At 47.7% G+C, this 15,175-nt stretch overlaps 1 protein-coding gene across 7 annotated transcripts in view; it reads right to left on the bottom strand.

Moving 5' to 3' along the window:
- LOC140207129 (uncharacterized) overlaps positions 1-15,175 on the bottom strand; it is a 95,213-nt gene that overhangs the window by 64,782 nt on the left and 15,256 nt on the right. For 2 of the 7 annotated variants that reach the window (XM_072275458.1, XM_072275459.1), the window contains exon 4: positions 6,963-12,502. The exons of 3 other annotated variants lie outside the window; for them this stretch is intronic. In XM_072275458.1, the coding sequence (XP_072131559.1) occupies positions 10,640-12,097 (1,458 nt within the window). In that variant the 5' untranslated portion in view covers positions 12,098-12,502 and the 3' untranslated portion in view covers positions 6,963-10,639. Of the gene's footprint in view, positions 1-6,585; positions 6,933-6,962; positions 12,503-15,175 lie in introns of those variants that run through there. 2 more of the 7 variants (XR_011888506.1, XR_011888508.1) reach the window with 2 other exon arrangements.

Raw genomic sequence — 15,175 nt, 5'->3', positions numbered from 1 at the left:
GGTACGTTCCAATGAGGCAGGGAATTTATGGTAGGGTACAAGAACCGTGGTGTACAAAGGCTGTAATAAATCTAGTCAAGAAGAAAAAAAAAGCTTACAAAAAATTCAGAGAGCTAAGTAATGTTAGAGATCTGCAAGATTATAAGGCTAATAGAAAGCAGCTTAAGAAGGAAATTAGGAGAGCCAGTAGGGGACATGAGAAGGCCTTGGTGGGCAGGATTAAGGAAAACCCTAAGGCATTCTACAAGTATGTGAAGAGCAAGAGGATAAGATGTGAAAGAATAGGACCTATCAAGTGTGACAGTGGGAAAGTGTGTATGGTATCGGAGGAAATAGCAGAGGTTCTTAATGAATATGTTTCTTCAGTATTCACTATGGAAAAGGATCTTGGTGATTGTAGTGATGACTTGCAGCAGACTGAAAAACTTGTGCATATAGGTATTAAGAAACAGGATGTGCTGGAGCTTTTGGAAGGGTTCAAGTTGGATAAGTAGCCGGGACCAGATGAGATGTACCCCAGGCTACTGTGGGAGGCAAGGGAGGAAAGTGCTGAGCCTCTGGCGATGATCTTTCCATCATCAATGGGGACAGGAGAGGTTCTGGAGGATTGGAGGGTTGCGAATGTTGTTTCTTTATTCAAGAAAGGGAGTAGAGATAGACCAGTGAGTCTTACCTCAGTGGTTGGTAAGTTGATGAGGAAGATCCTGAGAGGCAGGATTTATGAACATTTGGAGAGGTATAATATGATTAGGAGTATTCAGCATGGCTTTGTCAAGGGCAGGTCGTGCCTTACGAGCCTGATTGAATTTTTTGAGGATGTGACTAAACACATTGATGAAGGAAGAGCAGTAGATGTAGTGTATATGGATTTCAGCAAGGCATTTGATAAGGTACCGCATGCAAGACTCATTGAGAAAGTAAGGAAGCATGGGATCCAAGGGGACATTGCTTTGTGGATCCAGAACTTGCTTGTCCACAGAAGGAAAAGTGTGGTTGTAGACTGGTCATATTCTGCATGGAGGTCAGTCACTAGCGGGGTGCCTCAGGGATCTATTCTGGGACCATTACTCTTCGTGACTTTTGTAAATGACCTGGATGAGGGAGTGGAAGGATGGGTTAGTAAGTTTGCTGATAACACAAAGGTTGGGGGTGTTGTAGATAGTGTGGAGGACTGTCAGAAGTTACAGCGGGACATTGATAGGATGCAAAACTGGGCTGAGAAGTGGCAGATGGAGTTCAACCCAGATAAGTGTGAAGTGATTCATTTTGGTAGGTCAAATATGATGGCAGAATATAGTATTAATGGTAAGACTCTTGGCAGTGTGGAGGATCAGAGGGATCTTGTGGTCCGAGTCCATAGGTCACTCAAAGCAGCTATGCAGGTTGACTCTGTGGTTAAGAAGGCATACGGTGCATTGGCCTTCATCAAACGTGGAATTGAATTTAGGAGCTGAGAGGTAATGTTGCAGCTATACAGGACTCTGGTCAGACCCCACTTGGAATACTGTGCTCAGTTGCGGTCGCCTCACTACAGGGGGTGTAGAAACCATAGAAAGGGTGCAGAGGAGATTTACAAGGATGTTGCCCGGATTGAGGAGCGTGCCTTATGAGAATAGGTTGAGTGAACTCGGCCTTTTCTCTTTGGAGTGACAGTGGTTGAGAGGTGACCTGATAGAGGTGTATAAAATGGTGAGAGGCATTGATCGTGTGGATAGTCAGAGGCTTTTTCCCAGAGCTGAAATGGTTAACATGAGAGGGCACAGGTTTAAGGTGCTGAGGGGTAGGTACAGAGGAGATGTCTGGGGTTATTTTTTTACTCAGAGAGTGGTGAGTGTGTGGAATGGGCTGCCGGCAACTGTGGTGGAGACGGAAGCGGTAGGGTTTTTTTAGAGACACCTGGACATGGACATGGAGCTTAGAAAAATAGAGATCTATGGGTAACCCTAGGTAATTTTTAAGGAAAGGACATGTTCGGCACAACGTTGTGGGCCGAAGGGCCTCTATCCTGCTGTAGTTTTTCTATGTTTCTAATTTCTATTCACATTTCTCCGGCCTCACTGGACAGGAACACTGAAACACCAAGTGAGAAACAGCAGGACGTGGCCATTCCGCCCCTCTAACCATCAACAAGATGGCGGCTGCTCTCCCATCTCAGCCACATGTTTCTGCCAGATCCTCATTTCCTCGATCCCTTCGGTCTCCACACATCTGCCGGCCTCTGTTTTATGTGAGGACGATCACTGAGTCTTCACCGCCCTCTGTGGTGGGGATTTACAGACATTCACCACCCTCGGAGTGGAGACATTTCCCCTCATCTCAGTCCCGGACAGTCCACCCCCTTTTTCAGAGACTGGGATCCCTGGTTCAACCGGTAATGATGTTGTGCATTTCAATGTGTTCACCTCTCAGTCCTCGATTCTCTAAATGAAAGGGTTATCACATTTGATCTTTCTTCATATGATGACCCCACCACCCCAGGGATCAGTCTGGTGAATCTTCATTGCACTCTCCATAACAAATACTCTCTAACCTCTTTGTTAATCCTCTATGGAATTAATTTCCATCTTCTGCAGCCCCGTGTTGCCCCAACCACTCACCTCCCACCCCCGTCACTATTTCCACCTTCCCACCTCCCCCTCACCTGGATCCACCTCTCACTCCCCAGCTCTTGCCCCATCCCCACCCCTCACCTCTTTTCTCGGACTATTTCCCGTCCACTCTCAGTCCAGAGGGAGGGTCTCGGCCCGAAATGTTGACGGTCCATTTCCCTCCACAGATGCTGCCCGACCCACTGAGTTCCTCCGGCAGTTTGTTCTTTGGTCTGTATAACCCGTGTTAGTGTGGGGAGCGGGATTTTACACCATATTCCCGGTACAGTCTCAACAAAACACAAATAATTGTCACTTTGCCCGGACCATTGGCCCCGCTTGCAGGGCAACAGTCTGCCGGTGTTTGCCCCCAATGTGGTGAATCGCCACCACCGTGGGCTCAGACATTTCCACAGATGAGCCCCTCCTGTCCCCACCGGGACAAACATCCTGTCCGCCCCCTCTCTCACCGTCTTCATCCTCTCCCTCTCCGGGGAACCGGCATCAAACCGACGGGCCGAGCGGTCTCCTCCTACCTCTCAGCGATACATCAGACTCCGGCCGCAGGAGACGCTTCACAAACGCCCCAACTTCCCTCGGAGGGAAATGGAAATAAATCAGAAAGCGGACATTTACTTTGACGGTTGTCCCGCCCTGACGGAAAGTTCGGGAGACGGTGTCAGCGGGGGTAACGCCCCCTCGGCTGGTCCGCCTCCGCTATTGGCTGGAAGCAGTGATTGACATCGCTTCGCACCAATGGGAATAGCGCAGCTCGTGAATGCTCTGTTGACAGCGGTGGGGGAAGGGGCTGGTCACGTGATTAGTAGCCCAGCCGTTAAACCGACCAAGCTCGAGCTCACCAGCGCGCGGGGCACAAAAGGCCCCGGATGATCGGTTGAGGTGAGAAGGGGTCTCCGGGTTGGGGGTCTCACCGGGCGGCGTTTTCAACACCGACTTCGGGTAGTTGCTGTGACTCCGGACTCCGTGACCCGCAATCCCGGGACAGTCCTGATCTCTTCCCTCTCTCTCAGCCCCACCATCCGTACACGGGCCCCGGGGAGCTTCCGGCTGATGAGGGAATGGGAACCGATGGGTCTCTCAGACAGAGCTGAGCTCCAGCTGTCTAAATGCAAGGATTGGGAACTCGGAGAAAGGGAACAAAATCTTTTACATCAGCAGTTGAGAAAATCACCTTTGTTCTAATTCCAATGACAAACAAGAGAAAATCTGCAGAAATCCAAGCAACACGCAGAAATTGCTGGAGGAACTCAGCATTAGTATATTTTTCATAAATGCTGCCTGGCCTGCTGAGTTCCTCCAGCATTTTGTGTGTGTTGCTTGTTCTACCTCCTCTTGTTCTGAACCTTTCTACCCGTGGGAACATGTTTTGATTCATTCTCTCTGGGTACATAATGATATCACACCTTTATCCTGGGCAACAAGTAGCTTTCACATCACTAATGTGCCAGACTCCAATGAGACAGACTACTGCCCTTCCCTTCATATTCATCGGCTGTCAGTCACTTGGGGAAGGGTTCAGGGGAAATATTTATGTATAATACAGAAACTGGTGTTACCTGTGTGTATTGTGGGAATGCAAAAGTTGCTGGAGAATTTGCAAGTGGGAGGAAGTGGAGTGATATTTGGAAATTAACTTTTTAAAGTGTCATTTAGCAAACAAATCAGATATGGACGGTGTGCAAAAGCTGGAGTGAGAAAATCCTTCATAACCCTCTACAGGCCTGCTACATAGGTTGTGTGAGAGTGCAGATGAACTTGATCAAACCCAGAGGAGATCAAAGTTCTTATCGACAGTGATTTGTTAGCTGTGAAAATGAATACCTCTCTATATAAAATTCACGGTGTACATGTTGTCACTGGGTAAAAAAATGCACAGTACGAGATTTACGTGCACACTGTTTATTACAAATTAGAGGGGACATTGGTGGGAAGGTGGGGAGACCTCCAGTGTCCCTGATGCCCTCACCTACAAGATATGCAACCAGCTGCAGCTTGTAACCCTGCACTTTAAGGAGTTGGAACTTGAAATGGATGAATTCCAGATCATCCAGGAGTCGAAGGGAGTGATAGATATGTCATGAAGAGAGGTGAGTTGCATCCAAGGTGCAGGACACAGGAAACTGGGTGAGAGTCAGGAAGGGGATTGATTGGAATTGAATTGATTACAGAGCTGCGCTATTCCCATTGGTGCGAAGCGATGTCAATCACTGGTTACACCCAATAGTGGAGGCGGACCAGCCGAGAGGGCGTTACCCCGTCTCCTGCTGCGGATCGCACTCTATAACAAATACTCTCTCTAACCTCTTTGTTAATCCTCTAGTCCAGAGGGAGGGTCTCGGCCCGAAATGTTGACGGTCCATTTCCCTCCACAGATGCTGCCCGACCCACTGAGTTCCTCCGGCAGTTTGTTCTTTGGTCTGTATAACCCGTGTTAGTGTGGGGAGCGGGATTTTACACCATATTCCCGGTACAGTCTCAACAAAACACAAATAATTGTCACTTTGCCCGGACCATTGGCCCCGCTTGCAGGGCAACAGTCTGCCGGTGTTTGCCCCCCAATGTGGTGAATCGCCACCACCGTGGGCTCAGACATTTCCACAGATGAGCCCCTCCTGTCCCCACCGGGACAAACATCCTGTCCGCCCCCTCTCTCACCGTCTTCATCCTCTCCCTCCCCGGGGAACCGGCATCAAACCGACGGGCCGAGCGGTCTCCTTCTACCTCTCAGCGATACATCAGACTCCGGCCGCAGGAGACGCTTCACAAACGACCCAACTTCCCTCGGAGGGAAATGGAAATAAATCAGAAAGCGGACATTTACTTTGGGATTTTGTTCCGCTTTAACGGGCAGGTCGCGCTGCGGCAGGGGACGGGGTAACGCCCTCTCGGCTGGTCCGCCTCCACTATTGGGTGTAACCAGTGATTGACATCGCTTCGCACCAATGGGAATAGCGCAGCTCTGTAATCAATTCAATTCCTCTGTTGACTGTTGGGGGGGGCGTGGCTCGAGCTCAGTAGCTCAGCCGTTAAACCGAAAAAGCTCGAGCACAGCAGCGCGTGTGTGACGTAAGGCACCGTGCTCGTGACAGCAGATGCCGATACGGGGAGATCATGGGTGACGTCAGGCGCGTGGGGGCGCTGCTGTGTGACGTCACGTGAGGGGGAGCGCTTCAGTTTTAAAACACCTTTTGTTGGGTCCGATCTGGAACAACAAAATTAAATTCGGGTTTCATCGGGAGCGGATCCGGTGTTGTGAGATGTGTCCGGCTGTGCCGTGTTGTTGGTGGAGTGGGCAGCGGGGTGTTTGTCTCCGGGCTCTCCTCAGCCCCGGTTTTCACTTTGCGACCGAGCCCGGGCCGTGGATCAATTCCTTGTGGTTCTGCAGGGGGTTTGGGGCGAAGGGACAGTCTGTCTGTCTGTCTGTCTGTCTGTGTGGGTCGGGGTTATGAGTGGGTCCCGGGACACATTAACTTGTAAACACCGGACCATCTGGTGAATTGGATCAGACAGCTTCGCTCGCCTGTCCTTTCAGGAAACAACAATTCTCTCTTCATATTAATGACTGTCTAAACTTGCTGTGAACAAGATTCTGTGTTACAAGATTGTGAGTTACAGAGTCTAGGACAGCTGTCACCGTCATGGGCTGCGAGTGCAGACAGGGATTGGGGTCACTGAGCTGTGCATCAGAGAAGGACACGGGTTTGTACAGCCTCCTGTGGGGTAGAAATGTCCACACGGTGAATTCGGATCTGCTGGCACATCGGGAGTCTGAAAGGGAAAGGGAATAGGGAAGGGGCTGAGCAGAGAGTTTTAACAGGGGTGGAGGGGTACAGGAGCTGTCTGATAGATCGTTTTAATTGTTTTTATAATCTGACAGATGGTGACTGAGGAAGAAGCTTGTTGACGGAGGATACCCGGAGCCGAGCAGCTCAGACACGGAATCAGGAATTGAATTGAATTAACTTTATTTCTTACATCCATCAGGAGTAAAAATCCTTACGTTACGTCTCCATCTAAATGTGCAACGTGCAATCATAGTAATTTATAATAGTTTATAATCAATAAAACAGACAATGTAATATAGAGTACACTCAAATCAGCGTGAGTTCATCAGTCTGTCGGCCTGGTGGAAGAAGCTGTCCCGGAGCCTGTTGGTCCTGGCTTTTATGTTGCGGTACCGCTTCCCGGATGGTATCAGGAGAGAGACAGTGATGTGATTTCCTGTGTCACGGGTACAGACAGTCGTCTCAAGTGAGGAGTTTGTGTGGAGATGCAGCTTCCCTGGAGGTGGAGGAAAGAGGACACACCAACAGGTGGAACCAGCTGTGGGAAGACATGGTTTGTCAGGTCTGACGATGAGCTGAATGTACCATAACCTTCAGACTGAATCAGAAAACCATTCTGAGGGTATTTGAAATGTCAGAAGCAGGGGAGATGTGATCACACGTGCAGAGGGCAGGGGTTGTGTCTCCATCAGACCCTCAGTGAGGTGGTTCAAGTTACAATGTGCAGGGATGAAAGCACAGTGTTTGGGGCCGGATTTAATCACTGATTCTGACACAGTGAGAGGGTTAGTTTTGCTGTAAGGAAGCAACATTAATGGAAGACGACACAGGGACTTCATTAATTGCCAGTTGTTTAGCAGAAGTGACCAAGTTGTACGTTACCTCGACAGAAACAGATTTTCACAGTGGTGACAAAGGGGGTCAGCCTGGTTTATTTCAGGTTGGAGAGGGGTGAGGGGTTTTGAAATCAATGCCTTGCGGTGCCACCATCATTAATTTTTCATGTCCGGAGTGGTGGATCACACAGCACAGAAACAGGCCTTTGGCCGGCCATACCTGTTCTGACCATCCACTCACTGTCTACAGTGGTCCCATTTATCAGCACTCGGTTCACAGCCGACTGTATCTCGGCAGTTTCAATGCTCATCCACTTCGTAAATGTTGTGAAGGGACCTGCCTCCATTACCACCTCGGGTAGTGTGTTCCAGATATCAACTACCCTCTGAGTGAAAAATCTCCTCAGATCCCTCTAAACCTCTTTATACTCTGTTTAAATCTATGCCCTCTGATCAGTGACACCTCTGTCCCAGGATCGTGGCCAACATGGGCATCGGTGAGGCCTTTGACACGGTTCAGCATGGTAAGTTGCTGTGGAAAGTTAGATCACATGGGATCCAGGGAGAGCTGGCTAACTGGATGCACAGTTGTCTTGATGGTAGGAAGCAGAGAGTGATGGTGGGAGGCTGTTTATTGGACTCGAGGCTGTGCCTAGTGATGTTCCCCAGGGTTACACCCCATTGCTGTCATTATTCATTGATATTTAATTATATTTGCATTTGCACTGCTTGTTGAATTTACAGCACATTACAGGCCTTTCGGCCCACGATGTTGTGCCGACCATGTAACCTACTCTAGAGAATGCCTAGAATTTATCTAGCGCAAAGCCCTCTATTTTTCTAAGCTCCATGTACCTATCTAAGAGGCTTTTAAAAGACTCTATTGTATACCTTCCACCGTGCATTCCACACACCCACCACGCTCTGTGTGAAAAACTTACCCCTGACATCCCCTTGGTACCTATTTCCAAGCACCTTAAAATTATGCCCCCTCGTGTTACTCATTTCAATCCTGGGAAAAAGCCTCTGGCTAGCCACACGATCAATGCCTCTCATCATTTTATACACCTCTATCAGGTCACTTCTCATCCTCCGTCTCTCCAAGGAGAAAAGGCCGAGTACACTCAACCTACTCTCATAAGGCACACCCACCCATCTAGGCAACATCCTTGTAAATATTATTTCTATTTTTTGCATGACTTTTAATCTATTCAATATATTTATACTGAAATTGATTTACTTATTTATTGAATATTATTATTATTTTTTCTTCTTCTATTTTATGTATTGCATTGAACTGCTGCTGCTAAGTTAACAAATTTCACGGCACATGCCGGTGATAATAAACTGATTCTGTTAAGCAGACAGCATTGAAATGGGAATAGGTGGCCATAACCCCGCAGAGGGGCCCTGTACCGTATTGGGGTTATTTTCAATCGCCCCTCGCCAATGGAGCACAGATAGGGAAAGAGGGCCTCGTCAGGGATATGGGGGTGGACGTCAGGGATTGTTACCACCCGCACCTGCTCCACCTACATAAAAACTCTCCCACCCTTAACCCCTGACTCAGGGCCAAAAACATACCCATTGCCGACTTCAAATAGAAAATAGTCTTCCCATCCAGAACCACTGCTGCACAATCCCCTCACAAACCCCAGCAGTCTCCACCATGGCTTTCAAGGTGGCATTCCTGTCGACTGGAGTAGGCACAGTACACTGTACACACAGCATACTTTAAAGTCAGGAATCTGAACGGGTGGTCCTCTTTGTGAGCTGCAACTCCCAACCCCGCAGCCTCTGCATAAGGACTTCAGCCCAGATATCTTAGAGCCGCACCCCACCATGTTGCAGTTGGAATTCAAAAGTTCAGCACCGCCATTGGGATATTACACAGTCTACACCCAGCCAAACACCAGCAAACAGGCAAAAATAAACATTTCAGACACGAGACAGGACGGAACAGAAAAAGGAGAGGATCGGCAGGGAAGTCCACTGCTCCTCTAACTGCACCAAAGTCCAAAGTCCTCTTCAGCCAGTTGCCCTGGACTCGGCATTCGGAACGGGATGGGTCTTCCATCCCCGCTCCCGGCAAAGTCAGACTCAAACTTTGGCAATCCACCAGCCGCACCCACTGCTCAGCGTTGAGAGACACGAACCGAAAAAAAATTACCGAACAGAATTCTTCCAGGCAAGGAAACTGTTTTAGTCTGCTGCCGAGGTGATATTCCACACTCCCAAAGTCCTCTGACAATCTCCAAAACCATTATTTGGCAATTTTGCAGCAAATTTTCAACTTCAGGAGAGCTCCAACAGTGTGAGTCTTTGTCAGTACCACCCTTCCCATTTCTCTGCTCTACTTGACCTTTCATTGATCCTGTTTCTATTCTATAGATTTTCTAAGTGTTCCTGTAGGAAAAAGAATCTCAGGCTTGTATGTGGTGACATATGTACTCTGATAATAAAATTTGTTTTGAACATTGCTACTTGTCATCTGGATCAATAATTTGGTTGAGAATGTACAGGGTATGGATAGTAGGTTGCAGCAAGTTCAAACAATTACTTTTTCTGAAAGGTGTTAAGTATAATCTCTCCGCTCTGTTTCCCTCTCCACACTCGACCACCCCCTCCCCTTACTGTCTTCCCTCTCACCCCCACAGTGGACATAAGTTCAGGGTGAAAGTGAATTCTTTTAGGGGAGTCTGAAGGGGAATTCTTCACTCAGAGTTTGGTGGGAGTGTGGAATGAGCTGCCAGTGGAAGTGGTGGATGTGGGTTCGATTGAGACACTAAAGAGAAATTTGGGTGATGACATGGATGGGAGGTGTATGGAGGCTATGGTGCAGGTAGTTGGAACTAGGCAGTAGAAATGAAAACAGGTCGGCATTGACTAGAAGAGCCGAATGGCCTGTTCCAGTGCTGCTGTGCTCTGTAACTCTAGGGTCCAGTCGGCCTGGGTTGACTCTCTACTGTACACTAGTTGTGTTATAAATTCACTAAGTACTGGAGACAGAGTTTAAAATAGAACTGATGTATTTGTCACAGATCCAGAATATTAAACTCCAGTTCCATTAAAGGTGAATATGCAGCAGAAGAAACTCCTCTCATGTCCAGTGACCAGGGTACAGAACTGGGTGTGGTGAGCAGCAGCAATAATTGCTGTGTTCAGCACCGTCAGTCACTCTCGAAATTGCATTCAGCAACGGTGATGGACAAATATCCAGCATGCAGCTTATTGAAACTTTCTCCCCAGTGTGAACCCAGTAATGTGTCACAAGGTTAGATTACTGAGTAAATCACATCCCACATTCACAGCAGATGAATGGCCTCTCCCCAGTGTGAACTCAATGATGCACATTTGGTGGATATGGCTGAGAGAATCTCGTCCCAATGTCTGAGCAGGTGATCGGCCTCTACCAATTGTGAAGTCGCTGGTGTCTCTGTAGTTGAGATGACCAAGTAAATCCCTTCCCACAGTCCAAACAGGTGAATGGCCTCTCCCCAGTGTGAACTCTCTGATGTTCCTTCAGTTGAGATGACCAAGTGAATCCCTTCCCACAGTCTGAGCAGGTAAACGGCCTCTCCCCAGTATGAACACTCTGATGTTCCTTCAGTTTAGATGACTGAGTGAACCCCTTTCCACAGTCTGAGCAGGTGAACGGCCTCTCACCAGTGTGAACTGACTTGTGTACCAGTAGGTGGGATGACCGAGTGAATCCCTTCCCACAGTCTGAGCAGATGAAAGGCCTCTCCCCAGTGTGAACTCGCTGATGTACCTTCAGTTTAGATGAGCAAGTGAACCCCTTCCCGCAGTCTGAGCAAGTGAATGGACTCTCTCCAGTGTGAACTCTCTGATGTTCCTTCAGTTGAGATGACCAAGTGAATCCCTTCCCACACACTAAGCAGGTGAACGGCCTCTCCCCAGTGTGAACTCGCTGATGTACCTTCAGATTAGATGTGCAAGTGAATCCCTTCCCACAATCCGAGCAGGTGAATGGCCTCTCTCCAGTGTGAACCCACTGGTGTGCCATTAGGGTGGATGACTGAGTGAATCCTTTCCCACAGACTGAGCAGATGAATGGCCTCTCCCCAGTGTGAACTCGCTGATGTACCTTCAGTTTAGATGACCGAGTGAATCCCTTCCCACAGTCTGAGCAGGTGAATGGCCTCTCCCCAGTGTGAACTGACTTGTGCGCCAGTAGGTCGGATGACCGAGTGAATCCCTTCCCACAGTCTGAGCAGGTGAACAGCCTCTCTCCAGTGTGAACTGACTTGTGTACCAGTAGGTTGGATGACTGAGTGAATCCTTGCCCACAGTCTGAGCAGGTGAATGGCCTCTCCCCAGTGTGAACTCGCTGATGCACCTTCAGTTGAGATGACGAAGTGAATCCCTTCCCACAGTCTGAGCAGGTGAACGGCCTCTCCCCAGTGTGAACTCGCTGATGTACCTTCAGTTCAGATGACAAAGTGAATCCTTTCCCACAGTCTGAGCAGGTGAACGGCCTCTCCCTGGTATGAAATCGCTGATGTACCTTCAGTTGAGATGATGACGTAAATCCCTTCCCACAGTCTGAGCAGGTGAACGGCCTCTCTCCAGTGTGAACATTCTGATGTTCCTTCAGTTTAGATGACTGAGTGAATCCCTTCCCACACACTGAGCAGGTGAACTGCCTCTCTCCGGTGTGAATTGACTTGTGTACCAGTAGGTGGGATGACCGAGTGAATCCCTTCCCGCAGTCTGAGCAGGTGAATGGCCTCTCTCCAGTGTGAACTCGCTGATGTATCTTCAGTTTAGATGAGCAAGTGAATCCCTTCCCACAGTCTGAGCAGGTGAACGGCCGCTCTCCGGTGTGAACTCGCTGGTGAGCCATTAGGTCAGATAACCGAGTGAATCCTTCCCTACAAATTCAGCAGATGACCAGCCTCTGCCCAGTGTGAACTGACTGGTGTGTCCACAGGTGGGAAGACTGACTAAATCCCTTCTCACACACAGAACAGGAAAATGGCCTTGTCCCAGTGAGAAATTGCTGATGTACCTTCAGTTGAAATGACCGACTGATCCATTCCCACTGTCTGAGCAGATGAACGGGTTCTCCCGTGTAAAATGACGGGTGTGTCAGTCACTCAGGTGATTGAGTGAATCCCTCCCCACAGTCTGAGCAGGAAGGATGTTCGAGTGAATCCCTTGCTCCACTTCTCAAATATCTGGGATGAGACAGCAAAACTTGTGTGTTGTGTTTGAGATTCCCATAGACAAATTCCTTGTCATTTTTAACCTGTAAAAGGATATACAAAATCCATCAATGGGTGAAGGACAACATTTCAGATGAGATCACTTGAGTTGTCAAGGTGTGATCTGATATCACACTGTTACAGTGAAGTTCAACCCAAGCTGGAGAGAGAAATCATCTAACTGGGCACAGTGCTGGTATCTGGAATGACCATCAAAATCTCTGATGCTCTTCCTGTCTCTATAAGAATGGGGCATTTCTGCCATCTTCAATCTGTGATCTGGCTCAGTTTGACTTTCTACATTGGTATTATTCCCTGTTCCCACTGTGCTGCATGGGTGCCTGGCTCCACAGTAACTGAAACACTCTCACACAAATACCTGGCAGTGCATTCCACGCACCCATCACTCTCTGTGTAAAAAACTTACCCCTGACATCCCCATGCTATCTACTTCCAAGCACCTTAAAACCTTGCCCCTCATGTTAGCCATTTCAGCCCTCTGGGAATAAAACTCTGGCTATCCACACCATCAATGCCCCTCATCATCTTATATGCTGAAAAGGGCTCTAAATATAAACAAGGAAATTATACATTGCTTTGAGGATTTGTTAGAAGTATAGAAAATAACGAGGGTATAGATCGGGTAAATGCAAGCAGCTTTTTCCACTGAGGTTGGGTGGGATGACAACCAGAAGTCACGGGTAAGTGGGGAAGGTGAAAATTAAATAGGAACATGTGGAAAAGCTGTTTCCTGAAATGGTTGTGAGAGTGTGGAATGAGATGTCAGCACAAGTGGTGAGTATGAGCTCAGTTCCACCATTTAAAAGAAGTTTTTATGGGACCCTGGGTGGTAGGGGTATGGAGGGTGATGATCCTGGTGCGGGTAGTCACAATAAATGTTTTTTTTGGCATTGTCTAGATGGGCCAAATAGCCTGATTCCATACTGAACTTCTCCATGTTTCCGTACTGAAATTTTCCATGTTTCTATGACAAAGAAGCTGGCCAAACTTGTTTGGAAGGAAAAGTAGGAGTGACAACGGAGCAGCAATGGCTGGAGTTTCTGGGAGCAATTCGGGAGCTGAGTGATCGATACATCCCAAAGAAGTGGAAGCATTGGAAAGGCAGGAGGACACAACCGTGGCTGAAATGAGAAGCCAAAGCCAAAATAAAAGCCAAAGGGAGGGCAAACAAAAGAGTAAAAACTATTGGGAAGATTTTTTAAATGAACAGAAGATGATTAAAAACAAAGTCAGATGAGCTCAGGGGGTGGAATTATGATATTGTAGTCATTAATGAGTCTTGGTAGCACCCAACAGTCTGAAGCATTTAGAAGAACAAAATATCCGGGGCCTCAATATCTCTTGAAAACCAAGGTTCCCTGCACCAGTTACCTTTCAACTTTTATTTTGGCAGGCACATACAAACTCTACACACTCAAAATTTCACTTCTGAAGGCCTCCCACTTACCAAGTACTCCTTTGCCAGAAAACAGCCTGTCCCAAACCACACTTGTCAGATCCTTTCTGATACCATCAAAATTGACCTTTCTCCAATTTAGAATCTCAACCCATGGTCCAGACCTCTCTTTTCCCATATTTACTTTGAATCTCATGGCATTATGATCACTATTTTTCACCAGCCCTGGAATATTTCCCCAACAGTTTATTGCACACTTCTACATCAGGAATTCTACGTACTGATTAAGGGCACATTTGACAAACTCTACCCCGTCTAGTCCTTTGACAGTATGGGAGTCCCAGTCAATATATGGAAAGTTAAAATCACTCACTGAGTCAAGCTTTGTTTCTTGGCATGGTCTGCGATCTCTCTACAAATTTGTTCCTCTCAATCCCTCAGACAGTTGGGTGCAACCAAGTCCCAATAATGGCTACAATATCATAATTCCCTGTCCTGAGCTCATCTGGCTTTCCTACGATTCTTGCAGTGTGATATACACAGCTCAGCACATTCATCACACCATGCTCAGCCATTTGATTGCTGACTCTATCTGAGGTCTGAACAACATCTGACTGGTGTCAAAAAAAAACTCTCCCTCATTGTCACAAAAACAAAGGAGCTGATTGTGGACGACAGGAGGAATGGAGACAGGCTAACCCCTATTGACATCAATGGATCTGGGGTTGAGAGGGTGAACAGCTTTAAGTTCCTCAGTATAAACATCACCGAGGATCTCACATGGTCTGTACGTACCGGCTGTGTTGTGAAAAGAGCACAACAGCACCTCTTCGACATCAGATGGTTGAAGAAGTCTGGGATGGGGCCCCAATTCCTAAGGACTTTCTACAGGGACACAATTGAGAGCATCCTGACTGGCTGCATCACTGCCTGGCATGGGAACTGTACCTCCCATAATCGCAGGAAACTGCAGAGAGTGGTTTGGACAGCCCAGAACATCTGTAGATGTGAACCTCCCAATATTTAGGACATTTACAGAGACAGGGGTGTAAAAAGGGCCCAAAGGATATTGGGGACCCAATTCACCACAACCACAAACTGTTCCTGCTGCTACCATCCAGGAAACGGTACCACAGCAAAAGGACCAACAGGCTCCGGGACTTCATCTTCCACCAGGCCATCAGACTGATTAGTTCATGCTGATACAATTGCATTTCTGTGTTATATTGACTGTCCTATGCACAAACTATTTATTATAAATTACTATAAATTACACATTGCACATTTAGACAGAGACGTA

The sequence above is a fragment of the Mobula birostris genome, chromosome 13, assembly GCF_030028105.1.
Source record: "Mobula birostris isolate sMobBir1 chromosome 13, sMobBir1.hap1, whole genome shotgun sequence".
NCBI lineage: Eukaryota > Metazoa > Chordata > Chondrichthyes > Myliobatiformes > Myliobatidae > Mobula > Mobula birostris.
The sequence above is the reverse complement of the archived record's forward strand: the minus strand, read 5'-3'. Positions and strand labels throughout refer to the sequence as shown.